The 23,209-nt window shown below is 42.1% G+C and overlaps 9 protein-coding genes across 9 annotated transcripts; 5 read left to right on the top strand and 4 right to left on the bottom strand.

Moving 5' to 3' along the window:
• Window positions 1-501: 501 nt before the first annotated feature.
• On the bottom strand, window positions 502-3,136 carry EAF01_005586 (uncharacterized protein; the record flags this gene model as incomplete). Its single annotated transcript, XM_038913840.1, has 4 exons — window positions 502-1,118; window positions 1,191-2,336; window positions 2,408-2,995; window positions 3,046-3,136. 4 exons carry the CDS (start codon window positions 3,134-3,136, stop codon window positions 502-504), a joined length of 2,442 nt encoding a protein of 813 aa, XP_038770289.1.
• Window positions 3,137-3,647: 511 nt separating this feature from the next.
• Window positions 3,648-5,502, bottom strand: EAF01_005585 (uncharacterized protein; the record flags this gene model as incomplete). The annotated part of the gene is made up of 7 exons (XM_038913839.1): window positions 3,648-3,903; window positions 3,956-4,209; window positions 4,260-4,518; window positions 4,574-4,723; window positions 4,773-4,780; window positions 4,835-5,004; window positions 5,055-5,502. The coding sequence occupies 7 exons, from the start codon at window positions 5,500-5,502 to the stop codon at window positions 3,648-3,650; spliced, it is 1,545 nt and encodes a 514-aa protein (XP_038770288.1).
• A 1,022-nt stretch (window positions 5,503-6,524) lies between these two features.
• On the top strand, window positions 6,525-8,678 carry EAF01_005584 (uncharacterized protein; the record flags this gene model as incomplete). The annotated part of the gene is made up of 3 exons (XM_038913838.1): window positions 6,525-6,809; window positions 6,861-7,901; window positions 7,950-8,678. 3 exons carry the CDS (start codon window positions 6,525-6,527, stop codon window positions 8,676-8,678), a joined length of 2,055 nt encoding a protein of 684 aa, XP_038770287.1.
• An 828-nt stretch (window positions 8,679-9,506) lies between these two features.
• EAF01_005583 (uncharacterized protein) lies at window positions 9,507-9,839 on the top strand (the record flags this gene model as incomplete). Its single annotated transcript, XM_038913837.1, has 1 exon — window positions 9,507-9,839. One exon carries the CDS (start codon window positions 9,507-9,509, stop codon window positions 9,837-9,839), a length of 333 nt encoding a protein of 110 aa, XP_038770286.1.
• A 428-nt stretch (window positions 9,840-10,267) lies between these two features.
• EAF01_005582 (uncharacterized protein) lies at window positions 10,268-10,858 on the top strand (the record flags this gene model as incomplete). Its single annotated transcript, XM_038913836.1, has 3 exons — window positions 10,268-10,346; window positions 10,398-10,683; window positions 10,759-10,858. The coding sequence occupies 3 exons, from the start codon at window positions 10,268-10,270 to the stop codon at window positions 10,856-10,858; spliced, it is 465 nt and encodes a 154-aa protein (XP_038770285.1).
• A 1,779-nt stretch (window positions 10,859-12,637) lies between these two features.
• On the bottom strand, window positions 12,638-14,156 carry EAF01_005581 (uncharacterized protein; the record flags this gene model as incomplete). Its single annotated transcript, XM_038913835.1, has 3 exons — window positions 12,638-13,170; window positions 13,233-13,976; window positions 14,123-14,156. The coding sequence occupies 3 exons, from the start codon at window positions 14,154-14,156 to the stop codon at window positions 12,638-12,640; spliced, it is 1,311 nt and encodes a 436-aa protein (XP_038770284.1).
• Window positions 14,157-14,626: 470 nt separating this feature from the next.
• EAF01_005580 (uncharacterized protein) lies at window positions 14,627-16,170 on the bottom strand (the record flags this gene model as incomplete). The annotated part of the gene is made up of 2 exons (XM_038913834.1): window positions 14,627-15,123; window positions 15,201-16,170. 2 exons carry the CDS (start codon window positions 16,168-16,170, stop codon window positions 14,627-14,629), a joined length of 1,467 nt encoding a protein of 488 aa, XP_038770283.1.
• A 755-nt stretch (window positions 16,171-16,925) lies between these two features.
• Window positions 16,926-18,782, top strand: EAF01_005579 (uncharacterized protein; the record flags this gene model as incomplete). The annotated part of the gene is made up of 5 exons (XM_038913833.1): window positions 16,926-16,984; window positions 17,042-17,135; window positions 17,340-17,748; window positions 18,004-18,424; window positions 18,470-18,782. 5 exons carry the CDS (start codon window positions 16,926-16,928, stop codon window positions 18,780-18,782), a joined length of 1,296 nt encoding a protein of 431 aa, XP_038770282.1.
• Window positions 18,783-19,285: 503 nt separating this feature from the next.
• On the top strand, window positions 19,286-20,643 carry EAF01_005578 (uncharacterized protein; the record flags this gene model as incomplete). The annotated part of the gene is made up of 4 exons (XM_038913832.1): window positions 19,286-19,435; window positions 19,486-19,633; window positions 19,696-19,814; window positions 19,864-20,643. 4 exons carry the CDS (start codon window positions 19,286-19,288, stop codon window positions 20,641-20,643), a joined length of 1,197 nt encoding a protein of 398 aa, XP_038770281.1.
• Window positions 20,644-23,209: the final 2,566 nt, after the last annotated feature.

The raw sequence follows: 23,209 nt of genomic DNA, 5'->3' as shown, positions 1-23,209 counted from the left end.
TTGCACTCACTGCATTTTAAAGAATGTGAAGAGGACTGCATATACAATGCGACGGTGTATTTGAAAGTGTCATCAATCAATCAATTTCAATATTATACAGATGGTTTGAGAACCCCCCAGTTTCCTTAACGACGCGGTCGCCTAGCATTGAGGAGTCTGATTTGACATTGAACTTTGCCTATATCATGACACAGAACCAGTACCTGTTTCTAGAATTCCGAGTAGTATGCTAGGAAAAATGATCAAAATGGCGACCTCGAGCTCGCTCGGATAGATGTGAAGACGTTCGCCAAGTTTGTTGCACCCGTTTTTCATTGTAGAGTTTTTGATACTAAGCTTAGCAGTTACATAATAGACCGTCGAGGAAAATGAAGAAAGAACGAAAAGTTCAAAGTTCAAAGATAACAAGCAGCCACGAGCTTACATGAAAAGACATAAAAGCTACAAAAGACAAAATCAACGCTACTAGTATCCGAAAAACGTCCTCGTCAAGCTAATTCCTTACAGCCGCCTAGTCCTCTCATCAGCTACTCTAAGCTTTGTAATCAAGCCCTGTTTTGTTTCACCACTCGCAGTCTTCATGCCTCGCTCCTTATACATCTTCTTCAAAGCCATGATTCCCAAATCTCGATACGTGCTTTCCTTCTCATCAGTTTCCCTAAGCTTCACCGCTAAATCCAGTCTTTTTGTTCCCGACTTATACTTAATCCCACGCTTGCTACACATTATCTCGAGACTCGTTGCCGATAAATCCTCATACTCTACCGATCCCGTCTCGAGCCATTTGATGCAAGTAGCTTTGGTACCCCAACCTTGCATACCCTGTCTCTGGCACATGTCTCTGAGTTCCCTCTCGCTTCTTCCGGCCCAGTGGGAATCTTTCCAATTATAGTCGCAGACTGGCCCTGGTTTGTGAACTGGCTGGTAACTGTTGACTATTTCATGGTCACGTTTCATTATAGCATTATTTCGTCCCATCACCATTGCGATATCTAGAACAGGATGACCTATGCTTTTCTCCAATTCTTCCTTTGCTTTGCTGTATTCCTCTTTGCGGGTCTCAAGAGACGCGGTCAATTTATCGATAGCATCACGCATAGCGGTTCTATCTCTACCCTCTGATTTTAATCTCTGATTATTCGCGTGGAGTTGCTTAATCAAAGTTTTCCCCTAGCTGTGTGGAGATAAACCCAAAGCAGTTGCAACCTCACGGATAGCGCTGGAGTCTAATTTCTCATATGATACGTTTGGATCAGATAAAGCCTCTAGAGCTTGTTCTTTATCTTTGATGAATTTCTCCTCAAGTTTCAATTGCACATACAACTGTGTGTCTTCCGATTTCGCAGAATCATAGAGAGCCTCGTCGCTATTTTTGAGTCGCTCGATTTTGATTTCTTTGCTTCCGTAACTCGCGTTGGTCAGCTGGCGATCTTTGAGTATGAGGGAAAGTTCTTCGGAAGTGTAAGATTCGTAGTTGTATGGAGAAGTTTCTAAGCGATGAATCATTTCTTCCCGTGTACCAGAAGTTTGAAGGTGTCGATCTCGTAGCAAAACTCGCAGCATACTATTATCTTTCTGGGCATATATCGAGTCACTAGACACGGTGCCACTTGTTGATGGCTCTGCAATCAGAAGCATCTCGTCATCCTGCTCAACACTGTCTTCCTCAATATTGTCGGCATCTATAGCTTCGCTTGCCTCCTGTGCGGGTTTCTCCTCGCTATCCTTGTCATATTTATCCAGAATTCTGAGTTTTTCTATCAGAGCTGCCTTATCATCATTACTGTATTGCGGTATCAAGCGCTTCCAACACTGTTCTCTAAGCGACTCGATGTGCATATCCTCATACTCAAGAATCCCAGTCTCAAGCCATTTGATCATCGCATCCTTTGTTCCATACCCTGGTGCACCTTTCTCCTTAGCAATTTCACAAAGCTCCCAAGCACTGAATAGACCCCAATTCGTCTTTTTAGGATCATAATTCAAGGTTTCTCGGTCCCCAGTTTTCTTCGTTACAACAGGAACATCGTATTTTGACGATTCAACCGTTGGTACCTGCGCTGGAAGTATATGGCCTATCTTACTCTCCAAATTCACTCTCGTATCCGCAAGTTTCTTTTCCCAACGTTCCAGCTCAGCAGAGATTTCGGATCCCATAAGTGTAGATACCTCGACCTTCTTCTTTTGCGCTAGCTTTTCGTCATCCGCCTCCAACCAATCGATTAACTCAGAATCTTCACAGACAGATTTTACTTTTCTTCCTTGTTGCCTCAAATCCATTAGGGTTCTCAATCCCGACACTTCCAAATCTTGGTATGATTTTTCCCCTTCCTCATCTCAACCCAGTTCATCAGTTGTTCATATCTCTGTATCTCGTTTTGACAGATCACAAGATTAGTGTACAAACTGCGTTCTTCCATATTCCCATTGTCTCGATCCAAAGCATCATCATACCTCAGTCGTTCAATTCGCGCTGCTTTTATAACTCCATTACATGGAAGCAGCCGTGCACTCAATAGTATGGAAAGTTGATCACAAGTCAGACTCTCATAATCATCTCCGTAACCCCTCATCTCATATCTCTCAAGCCTCTCGATCATTGCCATCCTATCCATACTTTCCACCTCCTGCGGCTGCATTACTCGCCAATCGCGTAGCAATGCCCTTAACTTACTACTATCCTTTGTTCTATAATTTATTTGATGCCCATGCGAGCTTTGCGAAGGAACCGCGGCCGTATTCCTCGAAGATGTCGCAGAAGACTTCTCGGCAATTGGCGCACTCGGAGAAGCCAATGCCTTATTCTTGACAGTCCATAATTCTTTCAAGCCTTCTTCGCGCCTTTCCGTTATCTTTGCACTTTGCTCTGCAGCATCTATCCTTGCAGACTTCCTGCGCTCTGCCTTTCCTGAATCCTTGGCCGCGACATGCCCCTCATTATCCCTCAACCTTTGGATTAAGACATCCTCCGTCCCGTTACTCGGCATGGATCTCTCTTTCAACATCTCCACTAACTCTCCCTGGTTTTTGATGCATGGTCCTCACCAGCTGTAACGTCCTTCTGCTGATGTTTCTTCTGCGGCGGCAGAATCGCGTTCGTGTCGGCTCCCGCCAAAGGTCGTTTCGTCGGTGGCATATTTGTTATTCGCGCCGTCAATATATCGGTATCAGAGCACAATGAATCGCGTGGAATACCATCTGATGTAGAAAGCAGAGAATTTCAATGTGTTGAGAATTTTGATGAGTGAGTGATTATTTACTTTCCTTTCCTATCTGACGCGACGAGATATGACGTCAGCTCTTTGGCTCAAATTGTCGCGACCAAGCTCGAATGGTTTCAATGTTTGAAAGTTGATTGTCCGATATTATTATAGGATCAGCGGTTCTAATGAGTCAATTATTCTGAATAATCTAGAAAGTTCTAAATGCATGGGATATTTCACGATGACCCTTGTCTATATCTCGATCTCTTTTGCTATCATACAATTATATCACCCCAATTTCGACAAAAAGTGTGCTATTCAACATCCAATAAATCCAAGTCTATAGCCATCATTCCTAGAATCAGGAATCAATATATATAAAAAATTCGAGAAATTTTTTTTTGAATGTAGTGTACGGAGTAGACAATTCCAACGATCCTGGCTTTAGTCCTTCCATATGCCATTGCCAGATTTTCTCGCCCAATTCTTTCTTTGCTGAGCAGCCCCATTGAGCTGTCCTGGCACGAGTAGTCGTTTCAGGAAGATTGCCCTAATTATCATAAACAGCACGCCCAACCAAACGACAACCAGAAAGACACTAATCACGGTGCCAACAATCCGAATAGCATTAAATCCGAATGCCGTACCAATTTGTATCGTTGCCGTGGCCAGTGCTGTATTTGGGAAGACGAACGAATTCCTAAGTATGTTAGTAACAATATTGGAGACGCGTGATATAAGAAGATTCTTACCATGTCATGTCAACACTAATGTGATGTTCCGGGTGATTAGGCTGCATGACTTGCCAATGAGCGCCTACAGATATCAAACAGAACCAAAGGCATAGACCCCAGATGAAAAGTCCAGTAAAACTCCCCATCAAGTATAAAATGAAAGGGCCCTCGGCATTGCCAAAAATCCCATTGGGTAAGATGGTCGTCTGCACCGAATTAGAGAGAGAAACGATTGCTGTCACTGTGAACCCGGAAGGGCCAACTGATACGAACTATAGATACTTAGTTAATATTTGGAACAATAATTATAGGTATGACTCACCATTCCAGGTCGTGTTGTCTCATGGGGAAGTTTCTTGGACATTAATCGATAGAGGAAAGCACTGTATATCATGAGACTGAGGAGAAATCCAATTCCTTGAAAGCAAACCGCCCCAAAAGCTATAGCAGTAGAATTGATGCGTGCAGCCGCAGTTGTATTTGGTAAGGTTGAGATAAGATTCGCTGCAACTGGACCAGTCAGTAGTAACGGGTAGGCAGGGAAGGTCCAGAGAGGAGTCATATTAGCAATGGGGAATTCTCTAAGCAGTAAAATAAGCCGACGTTTTGCACATAGGCGTTGGTAGTCAGACTTACTGAGTCGACCAAAGCAATAGGTACATCCCGGATGATGCAACTACACTCAAAGTGCAATACGCCCAAAAGCATACCTGCATGGTAGTTTGGAACCACAGGCCAGTCTTAGGGATTCCATACTGGCACATGGTCACAAGAATTGTTCCCACTCTACAAAGATTCAGACGTGATTCCTTGACTGAGGCGGGAAATTACTTACGATATCATCTAATAATACATTAGACAGATATACAACAGGCATTGACACTAGAATCAACTTACACAAGCAGGAATATACAGAGATTCTGAGGGACTAAGGAAAGATTTAGAGAAACTTCCAGGGTTCCATTTGAAGCGAAGAGAGATTAATATACAATTCATTACAAAGAATATAAGATTCAGGAAGAATACTATTTCTCCTACTATTCGCAACCAATTCGATCGATATGGGACTGTAAAATGTTAGAGCCGGACACAAATGTAATTGCATCGAATGACATACTTGAATAAAGGACATTTGCGATTCCTCCAGTGGCCATTGTGAGAGTGAACCATGTCCATGTAACACAACCGATGCGATCACGAACACTGACTTTAGCAACTGCATTATTCTCAGTATCTGGCTGTTGATCCACTCCATTTCTGTCATGATCGCCTCCCGCATCGGGGCCGTCTGATGCCACAAAGCCTCTGTGGCCTGCACTGCCGTTGGTATAAATATTCCCATTCCCATTCCCATTGCCGTTGCCATTTCCACTTTTGTTTCTATTTCCACTTGCACTCCCATTGGCATGTTTATAATTGCTTTCTATATCGGATTTTTGCCCTCGATGCCTGTGAACGCTTTCACCCGCAGATGAATCATCTTTCAAATATGAAATCTGAGGTTCGTGAAGGTCGGGTTGAGATGTATCATTCATCAATCGTGGTAGAGGTGACGTAATTGACATTTCTGAAATATATCTTCCTCTGGTGCCGTTGCACAAATCTTAGAAAGTGCGTACAAGACGAGTAGAAAGAAAGGTCCCAGCGAAGTGAGAGTGAAAGTAAAGTTCACCAGAGTCGTTAAGAATATTAGAATTTGTAGAACGATTGATCCAACATTACTCAAAGCCATGGTGAACGTAGGTAGTTTGAGGTAGTTATAGAAGGTCGTTTTGCAAAGTTTCCGAAAGAGGGGAGGGGTGGATAGGTTTCTGGAAGAACGGCACTATTTTGGGTCTCAGAGAGTTGATTTTACTTTGTAGTTCGGAAGAAAAGGGCTTCGGCAGAGATTTGGGATTGATTATTGGCGACTGGAATTGGTCGAGCGTTCGAGACTAGGTAGTATGGAGGTTTCTTGGACTTGGGATTTGGGTTTGAGATTATTGTTGTGGATTAGAGAGAGGCTGAAATAAGACTAAAACATCGAGCATCCTTGAATATGATTGTGGGTGATACCGTCACCCAAGGTTTTAGCGTGCAATTTAGATCATCTTGAGCGGTGGACAGGGGCAGAATCTTCTACCGAAAACTCCACTTTCAATATTAATTAATTTACCTCTCTCTTCTCCTTCTCTCTCTCTCTCTTTCTATCTCTCTCACTCAGAGTCTCTCCCTCGTCTCCCTCTCTCTCCCACACATGTCACAATAAATGTTCACCAGCGATAGTGACATACACACATTCATTCATGCCTGTCTCATCTCCATGTCGCATCTTTTCATATGGGAAATCACGAGACAAGGACAACATATCCTCCCTGATGAGTGCAATTTGATATACTATTTGTGTTACAGTACTAACCTTCTTTCTCAATCAATCTCTTATGCTTCATTCTTATAATTTCTCTCTCACTTCTGATTTCCTTCATTTGATTTCTCTATCGTCCTCATCATTCCCATTAATTGTTAGTTCCAATTATTGCTCTTCAGACGTGGATTCTCCAGGGTATTCTTCTTGACTACCTTCATCAGGTTCATCACATTCTCTATCATGCTCTCGAGGACAATGAATTTAGGTCCTGTCGCTTTCGCATCGCTCTCGGACAATCTCTCTTTGCATTTAGAGTACGAGGTTGCCATTAGAGTCCCGCCCGGAAAGCTTGAGACCGTGTCGGTTGACGAGTGTCTGAAATCGTTGACATCGGGGGAAATATGGGTCGCCAGTGGAAATTCATGCCGGGTTGATTTCGTTATTGATCTTGACGGGAAAGAATTGTTTGAAACTAACAACAATCATATCATTGAATTGTTAGGTAAGTTCGTCGCAGAGTCAAAGGTTCGTCAGATCAACACTTTAGAGAAAGATTGACTTGCTCACTATTTGAAGGTATGGAAACAGCTGGGATTATCTGCAATACTTCATTTGCGAAATCAACCACTACAAAAGAACAATCTTTCCCTTCAGCTAAACAATGAAGAGCCTCCATGTTCACCGATTCCCGACGTTCGGCCTTGGTCATGTACAACTGCCAATATTAGGATACCAGACGCACAACTCTGCGCTCAGATGGAACGGCTAACAGTACATTTATCATTTCGAGCTTTGTCTGGAGGGATTCAAACATTAAAAAGACGGAAACCATCTCCCCTAGATTTGGTGCTTGGTCAAGGCTCCGCCCAGACATTGAAAACCGCACAACCAGGCACGCCAAGAAAAACTTTGATTGTCAAATTTGGCCCTAGTGAGAACATATCATCACTTTTGAAAAGATATTCCGACTCTAGTAAGCGGTATGACGCTACTCAAGCAAGCATACCAACTACATCATCAATCATCGAAGTTGGCTCCAGAGTCAAAATTTCTGAAATTTTGAAAGAAAGTTCTGAGAGTTTGTACTCAAGTGTCACATTACATGCTATACCCGCTCTATCTCAATTGAGCTCTTTCTTAAGTTCGGGTCCATTCTCCAAGTCCCCATCCACTTCTAGACATATGACTTCCTCGAGTAATTTTCGTAAGAGGATGAAAGGGGTTCCTAAAGATTCACAGGGAGCGGAAACTAGTTTCTTAATCAAGCAAGAGGATGCTTCCACGTCACCAAAAGATATAGCGTTTGATGAAATGCTGCTTCTATCTAGCGACGAAAGATATTGTACTCGAACTTCGAATAACAACTCATCGAAATCCTCGACTATCGGAAGTGTTTCCCAAGAACGCAGTGCAACTTTCACTTCTCAAGATAAGGCATACGTACTTGATCCTACAGCATCATGCAAGCTCGTTACTGCAGCGATAAATGTTATGATTGCTGGGATGGAGACGAGACAGAGAACAACGAAAGGAGTAAAGATTGACGATATCTCAGGCAAATCATCTATTTCCCTGGCAGCCTTGGGTCCAGTCATATTTTCTCCGGGTTTCAAGAAGGTATTATCAGCACATTTTCAAAGCCAATTCAATTACTAAGTAGCATAGTCCGTAGCTCAAAATTCTCGCTACACCCCTAGGATCATCCGAATGATGACCTCATTGGCACGCAATGCCCAAACACCAGGCCTGCGACAGAAAATCGAGCAGATTGCAAACATGCCGACCTCTGACTTTATCAACGAAGAGACTGATAAACAGATACATGGTGAGCTAGGCTCTGAGAAAAGGCTGACAGCCGTGGTGACAGCCCGACTATGGTCAATGATGCAACGAACATTACATGATTCATCAGCTGCTCGCCAAGTTATCAATAAACTTTCGACTTCGGAGAATGTTGTTGTGGCTGGGGATGCTGATGGATATGACGATCTTTTGGACTCTATCGTCAATGATGCTGACATACAAGATTTAGCAATGGTAGACGATGAATTTCGATGGAATATGGACAATCGCAGTGAAAATTCGGCATTCGACAATATACTCAGTGACGATGAAGGTATGCCAGATCATGGATTTGATGATCTACTCCTTGAGGGTGATGATGATGTCTATGAGCCATTCTTAAGCGGTGAAGAAATGGAAAGATTGGCGATAGAGTCGGAATCCGAGGAGATGTTTTTCGGCCACCGTTGGCAACTTGAGGATGAAGAACAATATGATGATTTGTTGTTAGTCGTTGAAGGCTCAGGTCATGACGAGTTGTTACTGGAGGAGAAATCCGGTATATTGAGGGAAGGTCTATCACTTAACAATGATGATCTGCTGGTAATTTGAATTCGAACCGAATTATATAGTCGTCGCACCAGAATTCAGAATACCAAAAGCCCAAGCCGTAGTCTATTATGTCAAGCCGCGCGCGCTTCGTGAAAATTTCCCAACGTAGCGAGAGCTCGGTGTATATAGAAATATTTGCTAACACAACGCGAGGGACTTATACACGTTGATATCAGCTGATACTTTAGGAGGGCTTTCGTGGTAAGCGAACGAAAGTTGTACGATGTGGTTCGTGAATTGTGGTAATGAGAAATGGATTGAAAACAGTAGGAAGACTCTGACGAAGGCATAACTACCAGTTTGTGCTAATAGTTCACATCAAAATAGTGGAAAGTTTTCCTGGCTACTCACTGCGGAAAATCGATATTCTCAATGAAGTATTATCTATGTATAGAAGATTTCAAATCACAATCGAGAGAACAATAATACCAAATTGCCATATAATAAATCAGTCTCGTTGTTGAAAGGTGTTGAAATTTACATGACTAACATATCCATTCAATTACCAATTAAACAACAATCCAATCCTAAGTTTTTGGATTTCCGATAGTTAACTAATGGAGATATACTTATTAGTAACACAGAAAATTGCTTTTGGGTCCCTTACATACTCGGCGTACAATCATAAGTTACTATCCTCGCGCCATCGTTGTTTGCTGCTTATGTCGTGTGGAGACTCTGGAGAGTTGCGGTGCGAACAGAGCACATGACCTAGACCCAATTGGTACTAGTGTACATTAAGTCGATTGGCGTTCATCCGCTCTTTCGATCGCATCCTTTCTTTCTTTCTTTCTTTCCTCTTGACTAAATTTACCACACAGAGTCTGAATGTCCTCAAATTCTAGCCTGCTACTTCCCATCGCTGCTCATGGTCCAAGAGTAACAACAAGTCTTGTTCATCCTTTCGTTCTTCCTACATCCAATCATCCAAAACGTCGTGGTAGCATTGGAACGAATACTTTGTGGCTCGGACGATTTGACAGCTCATTGGCTCCATATATTAAACGCGAAGTCCCATGTTCACCTGAACTTCAAGCCCTGCCATCACCAACGAAATCCTCGGACCCTGATTTCTATTTCTACGTCATCTCTGCCAAGCATCAAGATTTCTTCAGAAAAGACATGCGAGTACCACCCTGCCTCAATGTCGAGAAATCTTGAAATGAACTCCTTGTCGTTACAATGTGTGAATCAATTACCTCACCGCCAACCATTCACATACGATGATGAACTACTGCTACAGATCCTGGAACACACGAGGACGTACGATGATCTTATTTCTATATGTATATAAATTGGATGCTAGATACTCGGTCAAGCTGCAAGTACCGACAAATAAATTCATTGTCACTTCTACTGAAACACAACAACAACAACTAAAAGACCCATAACCAGCCTCCTCCAAAACTTAAATTTATTTTTTTCTTCAAACAAAACTTGATTCATACCCCCATATTTCTCATCTCTCGGCACCTTTATTATTTATATCGAAGATATCGATTTACAATATTCCTAGAAATCATCCTTTGGAGATCAGATTCTACACAATACCTTCATAATAATTTTCCACCGATAATCATACCGAAATCATGGCTTTCGCATTCACCCTTCCTCTTCGCATTGTTCAGGCGGTCTTCTCCATCATTGTCCTCGGTTTGATGGCTTATGGTATGTACACATTTCCCCTCATTCTCTCTACTTGTCACTGACATTATCTAGCTGCCGACGCATGGTCCTACTGGTGGTCACCCGATTCCGTCAACTTCCTCGTCTTCACGGCCGTTTGGACCATCCTCGCTCTCATCTACCTTATTGTCGCACCCACTCATTTCCCCACCGCAGCACATAAATATGGAATCCTATTTGCCGAGGCCGTTACCATGATCTTTTGGTTTGCAGGCTTTATTGCCTTGGCCGTTATGCTTAATAATGTCAACTGTGGGCATTCCAACTGGAGTGTATGTGAAGCTAGCATTGCTGGAGATGTCTTTGCTGCTTTCTTGTGGTATGTATTTCTTTCTCCATTTTCGCTGATCCCCTAAATTTTGCGGAAGAATGGATACTAATTTGGGGTGAATAGGTTGTTGTTCCTTGCTACTACCACCATGGCCGCGTTACACGTTTCCCGCAGCAGTCGATCCAGCGATCGTCATGATCCTGCTATGGAAGTCGCTGTCTAGATGCCACACATCGGGGCGTGATACCTTCACTTCTATGAATGTCTTTTGAATACAATTGGTCACGAAGTATAGGGGCGTTTGGCATGGGATGGGGCTGGGATTTGGCTTTTGGTGATGAATACGTGAATACGACAAACGAGATATGAAGGGGGGATGTGGGGTAATGGAGGCGGGGGATGAACGTTCGACTTTTTATACCCAAAATTGCTTGCTTGCTTTTTGTTTTTTGTTAGGGATGATGTTGAATATGAATAACTATCCTGATGTTGATCTATTTGTTTATTGAAGTTGTGGTGATGTGATGTGATGCTATTTCTATATAGGTACTATTCTATTTTCTGACGAGCTTGATGGAATAGTTTTGCAATACTTTTCTTCATCACACTGGTAATGCAAAGATTATCAAATGTTGTGCTGTCATATGTGTAGGACTCGGTCTGGCACCGTGTAGTCACGGTGCTCTTTGATGGCGGATTTGGCTCTTCTCCGATGTTCAACTACGCCGACTTTGATACGGCATCCAATTATGCAACTTTTCTTATGCTCTCAAGTAGTGTTGTGAGATAGCAATGGATTTTAGGTCGACTGAGTGAGATTGTGGTTTCATCTGTTTGTTTTTCAGGCGAGCTGGACGTGGACAGGATGTGAAAATGATGCATGTGCTTTGAGACACAAATCGGTTGAAAGGTGAAGTGCCCGGCTATTTTAGATCTATCTTCTCCCGAAACATCTTGCAGATGGACAGAACGCATCTGCTTAAAGTAGTAAATATACCTAGGTATAGGTAGTCATCGTATTTCTCTCCTAGCCCCCCCTTGACGATATTCAAACCAGCTCCAGCGATTCTCGTCTCGCGTGGATGCGAATAGTGCTTAGGGGTTTGATCTGTACCTATCTTTGGGAACTGGAATTGGAAGCGCATGAACGTTGATCGTCCCGATCGTAGTGAATAGCTCCAATACGTTAGCTACCGTATTACATGCCCCAAGCGAAGGCGAGAGAGACTCGCTCTTTCCGTAGCGTCTATATAAGGCCTACGATTTCCTGTACACAGCTAGCTCTTTAGATAGAATACAATTCGACATACAGGACCTATGAATACGTGGGTGCTATGTCTTCCGTATCCTTCTCAATCCAGCAGGAAGTGTTGGTTTGCTCCTGTAGTGTGATCTTTTTCTGGTACGCTCGCTGAATGGTGTTGTGCTGCATTTTTTTGAATTTTTGTTTGCGTTGGAGTGGATGCTTGGTGACATGCTAGCAAGTTGTAACTGAAGTGTGAGTAATAGGAGTCTTGGAGCCTTTGTTATCTAGTGATAGTTTTGTGTCTTTTGACTTTGTGTGATGTTGTTTGGTTACCCCTCATTGGGGCTGTGTTGGTGATTTGATTTATCGGTGTGATGTGATGGATGGTTACATAGCGTGATGTACTTCAGGCTGCATTAGAAGAGGAACTTGAGTTTGAATTGGATATTGAGTATACGAATGTGACTTTTGGTTTTAGAAGAGTACAGTTGACGTAGCACCTATGGTGATAGATCCTCATGGTCAATATAGTATTTCATTTAAAGAACTAGCTATGTGCAGAAAGATGCAATCTTTAGGTACATATTGAGGCTAGCCCTCTTGTGTAGTGTACGACCGTAGCCTAATGACTTAGGGTCATTGGCCCACGTTGTTACATAGTCATCGTAGTCTCAAAACAGGTGTATATATACCTAGGTAGCCAAGGAAAAAGAATGAAAATAAGATGCTTAGATCGACGCAAGTCCCACTTTCCAGTCATCCCGTTGCAACTCTTGTGACTTGTCGTGGGTCCGGAAATTTAATCACTTGGCCTGGACAATGTACCGTAAAGGAAATTGAGTAATACGCTGCCACGTGATTCAAGAAACGGTTGCAGCAATCGCAGAGAGAGCTACTGACGACGATATAAAGATCTTTGTAATATTCTGACTTTATAGGAGGTGAATCGTCTCTCTTGGCCCAATTCGTACACCTGTAGCCAGATGGTAGCTTCGCAACATAGTTGTGGATCCAATAGGCTATAATCTGTTTCTCGGCATGACATGCGTTGTAATTACCCGGGTTTCCTCGGTCGTTTTGACTTCTTCGTAACTCGTAACCTATAGTTTGACACATTTCCTTGACTTTTTCGGTCCATTCTTTGTTCGAGATGAATGCATTTGAACTTTCCGTTTCGGATTGCTTACACTGCCAACCGCTGACGGCGTTGATCATTTGAGCTTTCGAAGCATCAAAATTCACTGTTCGTCGTGTTGGCGGTGGTGATTTAATTGGTACATATAAACGAGCTAGATGAGAACTTGTAAGACAATGATGTCAAAATAACATCGGGCTAAAGAGATGAACATGCCTACTGTCTTTTCCCCCGATTTTACTTCATACTTCCCCAAATGAAAGCTATGGACCCGCTCGTACAAATCGATGGTGTAGTGCAAGCTTTGCAATTTATTTGAATGATATTCAAACCAAATTGATTGTTCGCGTGAGTCCTGGGTAGGTTCTTCCAGAACTTTGACTTGTTGACAAGAAGCTACTGCATCAGAACAATTCTCACATAGCGTCGATGCAGAAATGATGTTCTCTTCTGTGAGATCGTTGGTAGCAGTTCCAACTGAGGAGGTCGCCTTGTGGTGATCTTGATTTTGGACATCATGCTGTGCTGCAAGCTTTTCGGAAATTTCAGGGGAATCAAGTATATATGAACCCAGCTCTAACGCTGCTTCTATGATTGTTGCGAGTATATCATTTCGGCGCTCGATGGCCAAGTCTTCATCACCAACTTTCGACTGCCCTCTGTATGCAGTCTTTTCGAGAATACTCTTGACTTTGCTCAAGGTACTTTCGAACCAGGAAGTATCAGGGGTGATATCCAGCGAGCGATAGCGAGCCAGCTTAGGAACCGGATTATGCATTATTTCGTTCCAGATTTCTTTGAGTGTCTTTTCTATGACTGGTGTCTCGAGTGTAGCTTCGGAAAATGCTTTGGTCACGCCAACGATGTCGTTGGGTATAACTTTTGAATCGCTTGCGCTTTTAGTACCATTGTTCTCGTGAGACTGAGTGGCGGGTTCATCTTTGACAAGGGTTTCATCTGCTTCATTTGGATTTAGTTCTTAACGACAATGATGTTATTAGGTTCAGCCTGACTGTTTCGAGACTTAGCGTCTTCTTAGGCCTTTCGGAGCTTCTTCAATGCAGTAGCCTCCTTCCTTAATTCCCATGGTTGCTTTGATCTCTTACTTTCTAAATCCGGTAGCCTTAAAGTATCCGTCATCTCTATTTGATCAATAAACCTGGCATTGCGATTTGTGTGTAGAAGCGTTGTTTATTCTTTCTTTTGACGCGTGGTCGATGAATTATATTTATGTGGTATTTGAGATCAAAGAGAAAGTGAAATATATGTATATTGTCGAAGGTGCTACCTTCGCGTTCATTGCCCCTCATTTCAGTTGGTAGTCTGACTCAGCCTCACAGCATTGTAGATGGTCACACAGCATGAACTATCATATTGTGTGGGCGATTTTGCAGTCAGCCTTGTGTTTGCCTGGGCCAAAAGTGCCTAATTGAGTGCCTTGGCGTCTATGATTGACCGAACGTCTTCCATAAAACTTGGAAGAAAATTATGAGATGTTCAAGCCAACTCATTTTATTGGCTGACGTCGTAACGCACATCCTAGAACGTAAGGCTCTTCAACAGTCTCAGCACATATTGTGCTTCATCACCTATCCAATGATCATGATAACTCAATAGGTTTTCCAGTTATTGCAACACTCAACCAACTTCTGGGTCTTCTCCGTATCGAATATATCCTCAGGATGTGTACGAGATTCCACTTGAAAGTGATCGGGAAGTTCAAAGTGCTTTTTGACCTTCTCAATGAATTCCATACAATCTTTGCAGATCTTTCGACTGACGACTATAAGGGCACCTCGTGGGGCTGAAGCCTTGATCTCTCGATAGGGAAGCGCATTTGGTAGTTTCATGTTCACTTGATATCCTGCGAATGTATTTTGGTGAAGATACCAAGCAATCAATTGCTTTTCTGCATGACATGCATGATACCTACCGGGAAACCCATTATCCAGATCTTCTCGATGAGGGAGTTTATGGTTGATGATTTTGCAAAGATCTTCTACTTGTAATGTCCAGGTCAAGTTCGATATAATATCGTTGTTTTGAAAAGGTTGATCCCAGCCACTAGCTGCGGTACATCTATGAAGACCGTTCATATTGAGCCGAGCTTACAAGCAATGTGTCAGCACGAGTTGAAATACACCGTTGGAGAAGCTTCAGTTTCTGAGTTACAAAGTCACTGACCTATTGTTGTTTTCTCTCTTGGTATAGGATAGCTTTGCACATCTTGTGGTACGAGCTGACATAACTCAACGCGGTGGCCGGTCGAGTTTTGATGATATCGAAACCAGCGTGAGTGATCTGGGTTGGTGTATTTGGGCTTGCTTTTGTCTTGCAAATCCCTGAGACTTGTTTTTTCAAGTGAAGAGATCAACAAATCAATACTATCGGTAGATGTGCTGAAAGAACTATCAGTGGACTCCGGTGTCTTGACATATATTCCGGCAAGAACGTGAGGAGTGCGGGCGACGGAGTGGTCATTAGCGTCGGTATATGAAACCTTCTTCTTTTTGCTCTTATCGGGTGATCTACTCAAGCGTTCACTGGCGTCAATCTCTGTACTGTTAGATCCACAGCCTTTACAATCCACATCTCTCTGTCTCGTAATAATGGCGCATAATTCTTGATATCTTCTTTCTTGGTTCTCTTCATTTTCACGGTGCCTTCTCTCCTGGTTCACTTCGCTCCGTTCCATCATTTGCTTGAACATATTCATCGCCAAATCAAAAGAATCAGGTTCGGTCTGGGTTCCAACCTCTGTAAATGTACCCGCAATCTCAGTAGCAATTTTCTCCTCGACTCTAATGACACACTCGACTTTTTGCTTGCTGCTTTGATCCTTTTCACCCAAACTCTCAACGGCGGCCTCGCTAAGCTGTTCCTTTACCATATCCAGATCTTTGACAAGTTCTATAACCTCAATATCACTTTTAGCGGTGATTTCTGGTCTTGCTTTCTCAATAGCTGCCTGCAAACTTCCATCAGACAATCTCATAATTGGCCCTTGTCCGATGGGTATTGTTATGATCGTCTTCAACCCATTTCCAGTCCTTCTCGATCTCGCTGCCCGCAAAGTCCGTCCTCGTCGAGACTTTTGCTTCAAAGGAACAGCTGAATCAGCTTGCGGCATGTTGGAGCCATTCTTTCGAGCCATTGTTGGTTGGAGAATTCTGGGGATTCAAGTGAACTCAGACGTAGTTTCAATGTGGACGATAAGTTTGTCTTTGCATTTGCTCCTGGCGTGGTCGTTTGACCTGAGTCAGCTTTTTTTCTGCATGGTCGCATGACATGATATTCACGTGCGAAACACGTGCAAATTTTTCAACTATATTGAAACAGAAATTTGAGCCAACATCTCTTCTCGTTAGAAACAACAGTTGATCTCGTCGGTATTAACATGCCGCAAGTCTTGATCCCGTTGAAAGTATTAGCTTTTTTGATGCGGTAATCATCAAAAGCTAGTCCAGATCTGTGTACAACAGTTGAAAATCGGAACGACGGAGATGAGTGAATATCAGTACACGTGTGGCGCATCACTTCGTATAATAGGTATGGCATTATTGGGTATAATAACTTCTCGGGGAGTCTCTTCCCTCAACACCGTCAATAACTACCGATCGAATACCTAATCTTTATTTCGATTGTTCGACTTCCCGCGGTATTTTCTTGCATTGTGCTTCATCTTCATAAAAAGTAGCATTGGCTCATTGGTTCCGACTTGACTAAAAACGCTGTGTACTCAGTCCCAGCTTCCTATCCATGTATAGCTTCACTAACAGTCTCAGGTATTCCAAAGATTTCTCAAGTCAAGCCTGCAATATGTCCCAACCGCCGGACTCCAAAGAGCAGCCTCTTCGTCACTTCTTTGGCTATTCAAAGTCGCTTGTAGGTCCCGCAATCCCATTCAATATGCCAATTGAAGTGAATCCAATTCAGAGCGGCATAACTTTGGTTATTCTAGGATGGATGTAAGTAGTGCAATATCGATTTTGGCAAGTTCTAAAGGACTAATAAGTAATGGCCAGCGTTTCTGAGTTTGAGTTCATTCAAAAACTTATATACAACAATGCGGGCTTTACCATGTCAAGAGGTCTTGACTTGGGAGATGCTACGGAGAGAGTGAATGTGAAGAATGTCCCTTCCTAAATTATTGACTGCATTTTTAACATGCCTGGCCTCTTTTTTTTCCTCTTGCCAATGATCCGGATGCTCCATACGTCCCTGATCTTGACCGATCATCATTTCAAGATTTTCCTGGTCGTTATCATACAGTCGCTGATTATCACGAAAAGTATCCTTCTGAAAAACTTACCCCACTCACAGTATGTAAAGCTCTACTTCCACTCATCCGCAGAGATATTGCTACTCCATCCCATCATCTCTTTCATCGCAACAAACGTTGAATCCGTTCTTGCTGCTGCCGAGAAATCAGCAGCCATTTATGGGGCAGGCAAGTCACTTGGATTACTCGATGGTGTCTCAACAGCTATCAAAGACGCGTCACATATAGCTGGATATCGAACAACCAACGGAAGAGCTGCAAACGACGAGCTCTTTCCAATATCAGAAAACTCTGATTGGCCAATCCAAGAATTAGAAGGGTGTGGAGTGATTATCTTTGGTAAAACGAACATGTACGAATATGGCACTGATACTACAGGCCTGGATCCCTACTGGGGAACTTCTCGGAATCCACATAACAGAAATTGTTACACAGGAGGCTCTCCATCTGGTTCAGCTTAAGCTGTAGCAGCCGGATTGGTACCCTTCGCTTTTGGAGCTGATGCAGGAGGAAGCATTCGTATCCCTGCTGCTTTTTGCGGGATTTTTGGATTGAAACCTACGTATGGTCGCCTAGAAGATCCATCAAGTACCATTGTCGTCACTGGCCCTTTGGCATATTCCATGATGGATCTAGATGCCATGTATCGAGTTCTTGCACAACCGGATCCATCTAACTCAATTTGCTAATCCTTTGCGCCTCCAGGCAAAATTCTTACAGCGAGTTTGCAACCAAAGGTTATAGGCATTTATAAGCCGTGGTCTGAGCGGTCCGATGCTTCAGTTCTTGAAGTCTGCCAAAAAGCCATAGATTACTATGAGAACCAACTAGGTTATGAAGTGGTCGATATCGAACTCCCATACATACCCGAAGGGCAAAAGGGCCATGTATCCACCATCATGGCCGAACTAGCTATTCGTGCGCGTTCCGATCATCTTCCAGATCAAAAATCTACCTCAACTTCATGGCTTGCCGATCTCAATCCAGCCAAAAAAAAGGCTCTTGGAGTTAGCTCACAAATGACTGCTCATGACTATCTCCTCGCACAACGAATGCGTAATATCTTCATGCAAAATCTTGCGTTTCTGTTCAAGAAGTGTCCAGGATTACTTATTGTGACTCCAACGTGCCCTATGCCAGGATGAGATATTAAGTCTAAAAGAGATCTTAGATGTGGTTCTACCAATGGCAATCTTACCTTTCGTAGTGTGGATTATGTGTGGATTGCCAATCTGTGTGGAAATCCTGCGATTAGTGTTCCTGTTGAATACGTTGATCCTGTTGAGACGGCCGGTAAAGGGAAGGTTCCGATCGGTCTTATGGCAATGGGTGATTGGGGATTGGAAGATCAATTGTTGGGATGGGGTAGGGAAGCTGAGATCTATCTGAATCATGTTTATGAAGGTGGCAGAAAGAGACATAACGGTGAAGGCTGGGTTGATGTCTTTAATCTTGCTAGCAGCCAGATGGATACCATCTCGTAACTCTAGGATGTGAGCATTAGATATGAGGATATCTGTTTAGGTTTATGACTTTATTATAAATGATAGAGGGTAGAACCGGGAGTCTCGGAATTGGCCATCTAGCTTTCTCTTATCAAAGCTTAGTTAAACTTTATTTCCTGTGTCGAAAATGATCGTATGTTTACGAAGTAGTATTTCTTTACGATCAAGAATGGAGTACCTGACTAACGGGTACACTTACTCCATTAATATTAGCGTGACCTAACACTATCTCGTATCTGAGCAGCAAAGACCCCCTGTCCTCCAGATAAGCATGCATCAACTCCACTAATTCTAGAATCAGTAGCTGTCGACAAATCATCGTCGTCAGCCTGCCCACCCCTCATGATATCTTGATCTAGGATGAAGACGTCAAGAAGTATACAAATAGTCGCCATGTAGCTCGTAGAGTTAAATTTCATAATCTCTTCCCGCGCCTTTGCTCTCAATCTCTTGTCCTGTGGTATCTTGTATGATTATTCAATATGCGTCTTCTCAATCTCATCACGACTGTGTGTCTGAGTTCTGCTGCTGCGGCTTTGAGAACTTCAGATACCTCTTCTCAGCTCCGTAAAAGATCTCTAAATGGCACTCATGACAAACCAATCACACCAAAAGTATTCATTGTGGACATGGTAAGCAGGAGACGAAAGTTTGTGTATCAGCCCATTGACTTGGAATATAGTTTTCAGATGAAGGAGAAGCATGGTATGGAATCAAAGAATTTGATGTTCTGGCTAGAAACATCACTGTGCCTGGTATAAGTCCACTTTTCCCAGAGGTACATTGCACATTAGACGGAGAAATTTGTCAAGTTATAACTGGAGAAGGAGGTAAGAAATTGATATCCTGTTCGGCAAAGAATATTTTCCTCGAGTCTAGCTAAAAATTCCAGAAATTAATGCTGCCGTGACAATCAATTCTATTGCATATTCACCCCTGTTCGACTTGAGCCAGACCTACTTCCTCATTGCGGGTATTGCAGGTGTGTCTCCTAAGGTAGCCACTATTGGTGTAAGTATCAATGATGTTTTCGCTAAAGTTTTATGCTAATATAACTAAGGCTGTAACATTCTCCCGTTACGCTGTATCTGTAGCTCTTCAATACGAAATGGATGCCAGAGAAATTCCTTCTAATTGGACCACTGGATACTGGCCCCAAGGAGCTTATTCACCAACAGAAACAGTGGCTGAAATCTACGGAACTGAAGTTTTTGAAGTCAATGAACCACTACGACAGATCGCTATGGAATTTGCCCGAACGGCTGTCCTTAATGACACCGCCGATGCAATGAGCTACCGAGCTCTATACGGTGCCACAGAAGCATATGCTCTCGGCGCTCAACCACCTTCAGTTGTGGCTTGTGATACTGCAACCTCAGATGTCTACTTCACGGGAGAGCTACTCGGCGATGCTTTTGAAAATACTACTTCGCTGTGGACAAATGGGAGCGGTATTTACTGCACTACGCAACAAGAAGATAACGCCACTCTAGAAGCCCTTCTTCGAGCTGCCACTGACAGTCTTGTCGATTTCTCCCGTATCATTATCATGCGTACTGCATCTGACTTTGATCGTCCTCATGCCAATCAAACTATCCTGGATAATCTTTTCGAACAAAACCAGGGTTACGATCCATCTATCCAAAATATCTATTTGGCTGGTGTCAAGGTGATTGAGGGCATTTTGAATGGATGGAATAGCACATTTGCAGGGGGTATTGAAGCTACTAACTATGTGGGAGACATACTTGGTACGCTAGGTGGTGAACCAGATTTTGGACCAGGCTCAGTCTTTCCACAAAAGAAGATGAAGCAAAGGAGGAGTGCAAGGCGCCACTAAGCGCGACTTGGTAGGATTTTGCATGAACAAGTCATGAGAAGAAAATGTACTAGTAATATATGGAAGTAGTCAAGGAGGTTTAATGGATATAACAATAGTCTCTCTGACCTCTAGCAGCTCAATTTATTATTGCAAGCTGCTCCACTGGCGACAAGCCGTTCCAAGTCAGTCTGCACCGGTGACTGTAGACTAGCACCATAAGACACATGATCAACATCTAATGATCTGGTCCGAACTTCCTTAAAATTCAATTATGGGAGATTGCGAATCTCTGTCTTCGCCTGCATCAAAGTGCATCTAAGAAAGCCATTTTGCTCGTAAAGCTATTCAACCAGAATGACTTCCCGCCGAATAAACAGGTACTCTGAAATAGCAGGTGGCTCAAACGATCCCAAGGAAATTAACAGAAAGATAACTTTCAACACATGACCGTTGAAGTCACCTGTCAAGCATTACTTCTATACTGATAAACAAATCCTCTGAAAGAACCTTCTTTCGCCTCGAAGACAGAAGTGAATGCGCAGAATTTCCATGCGGTATCCATTATAACACAGATAGTTCCCCCGCCTTAAAACACAGCATACATCTCCCCCGTTCCATTTCCTGCAAAACAACTAGCCCGTCACACCTAAATATTCCCCACCCGTTCGTCCAAGTAATCATGATGTAACCTCGATAGCCATTCCATACATGTACTACCTCAGTATAAGCCGAGGCACTTGCACGACCATCATCACAGTATACAGTAGCAAACACCGCATCATTAAAACGAAACGCGATCACGATACACCACATGCATCACCGACGAACCACGAAGGATTTCCCCCAAAACTACCCAGGTAATCATGCATCAACGTTTTTGTATTCCCTCTCCTCCACAGAATCACAACAGGAAACTAATTACCTATTCCAGGAACGATGATAATATCCCGATATATTTTAGGGTTAACGGAATGATTCTTCGCATCCATTATTGATATCGACGGAGAAAACTTCCGTAACATATGTCTCTGCCCGCTTGATTGCATAATCTGGATTTTGATCAAATCTCAAAGTTGAGCTCACGAATATATTTCACTGCGTGATGTGAAACCGTATTTTGTGATACTCTGTACATAATCAATCGATTCTTCGAGCCGTTCGAGGGGTAGTTCCTTGCGTTGCCACAATCGAAAATCGTTGGCTTGATGTACAGTATCGGTATGCTGTGACGTGCGCAATGCGAAGGATTGCTTAGGATCAGTATTTCCCTTGTTCTTTTTGTAAAGAAGTTGTGCGGTATACAGATGGGAAGTCATTTGAGAAAATAGAACACTACCTTCCGAATATTGAAAAAAAAAAAATTTATCTGCCCGTTACGAGTTTATTCAAATCGAGTGTGTGTCTCATTCCACTACTCCAATTCTTGTAGTATAAAATGTGCTCGGCGTGCAGAATACATTAAGTCGGGTACCCTACTTTCAGGCCACCCCCCTTTTGGGCCACTTTTTATACCAAAAATGGAATTTTTAACTCTTTTATTTATAAATAGAATTTATTGAAAATTTGTATATATATAATTCAGATCGTTTTGAATTTAATCTGAAATTTTTAGATTTTTAGGATTTTTCTGTATTGAAATCTAGAGCTTCAAAATATCGATTTTTAAATTTGTATAGGAATCACATACAAATTTGAAACTTTTATAAAATCTTTAATAACTTTTTAATAAAAATTATTAAAAATAAACTATAAAATTTTTATATAAATTTATAATATATTTATTTCAAAGGATTCAGAAAATTTTTTTTTCCTATAAATAAGTATTTAAGAGAATACCCTCAAAATTATAAAGATTATTTATACTACTCTAAACTCATTATATACTATATCTCTATATCTATTAATTTTTTTTTAATTTTTTTTATTATTTCTATATAGATTTAAATTCAAAACTTTTAAAAAGATATATAGTTTTTCTTCTAATAATTGTTATTAAAAAGTTATTAAAGTTTTTATAAAAGTTTTAAATTTATATGTAATTCTTATACAAATTAAAAAATCAATATTGTAAAGTTTTAAATCTCAATATAGAAAATTCCTAAAAATTTCAAAATTTCAGAATAAGTTTAAAATAGCTTAAATTATATATAACGTAACGTATGGGGAACTCGGACATATGGGGAACTCGGACACTTTTAGCCCATCACCAACTTGAAACCGCAATAACTTTTATTATGCATACCCAATCACCTTCTACATCTGCTCAAATTGAAGAGAAGCTTCAAAAGGCTATAATTTCACTTCAATTGAAAGAATTTAAATCAATTAGAAAGGCTGCAGAGCATTTTGAAGTCCCTAAGTCTACCCTAGCTGATAGGCTGGCTGGGAAGAAAACACGTTCCCAAACCCACGAAATGGCTCAAATTCTTTCAAACGCAGAGGAAAATACTCTTGTACGATGGATTTCACAACTTACCATCACTGGATTCCCTGCTACACCTATGTTGGTGAAGGAAATGGCCGACGAAATTCGTCTTCGACGCGTTCGGGTCGCGTCATCTCGAAATCCTACCTCGACAGAAAT

The sequence above is a fragment of the Botrytis porri genome (assembly GCF_014898465.1).
Source record: "Botrytis porri strain MUCL 3234 chromosome Unknown BPOR_007, whole genome shotgun sequence".
In the NCBI taxonomy this organism is placed as follows: Eukaryota; Fungi; Ascomycota; class Leotiomycetes; order Helotiales; family Sclerotiniaceae; genus Botrytis; species Botrytis porri.
Note: the sequence above shows the minus strand (reverse complement) of the source record. Positions and strands in the feature narration are given on the sequence as shown.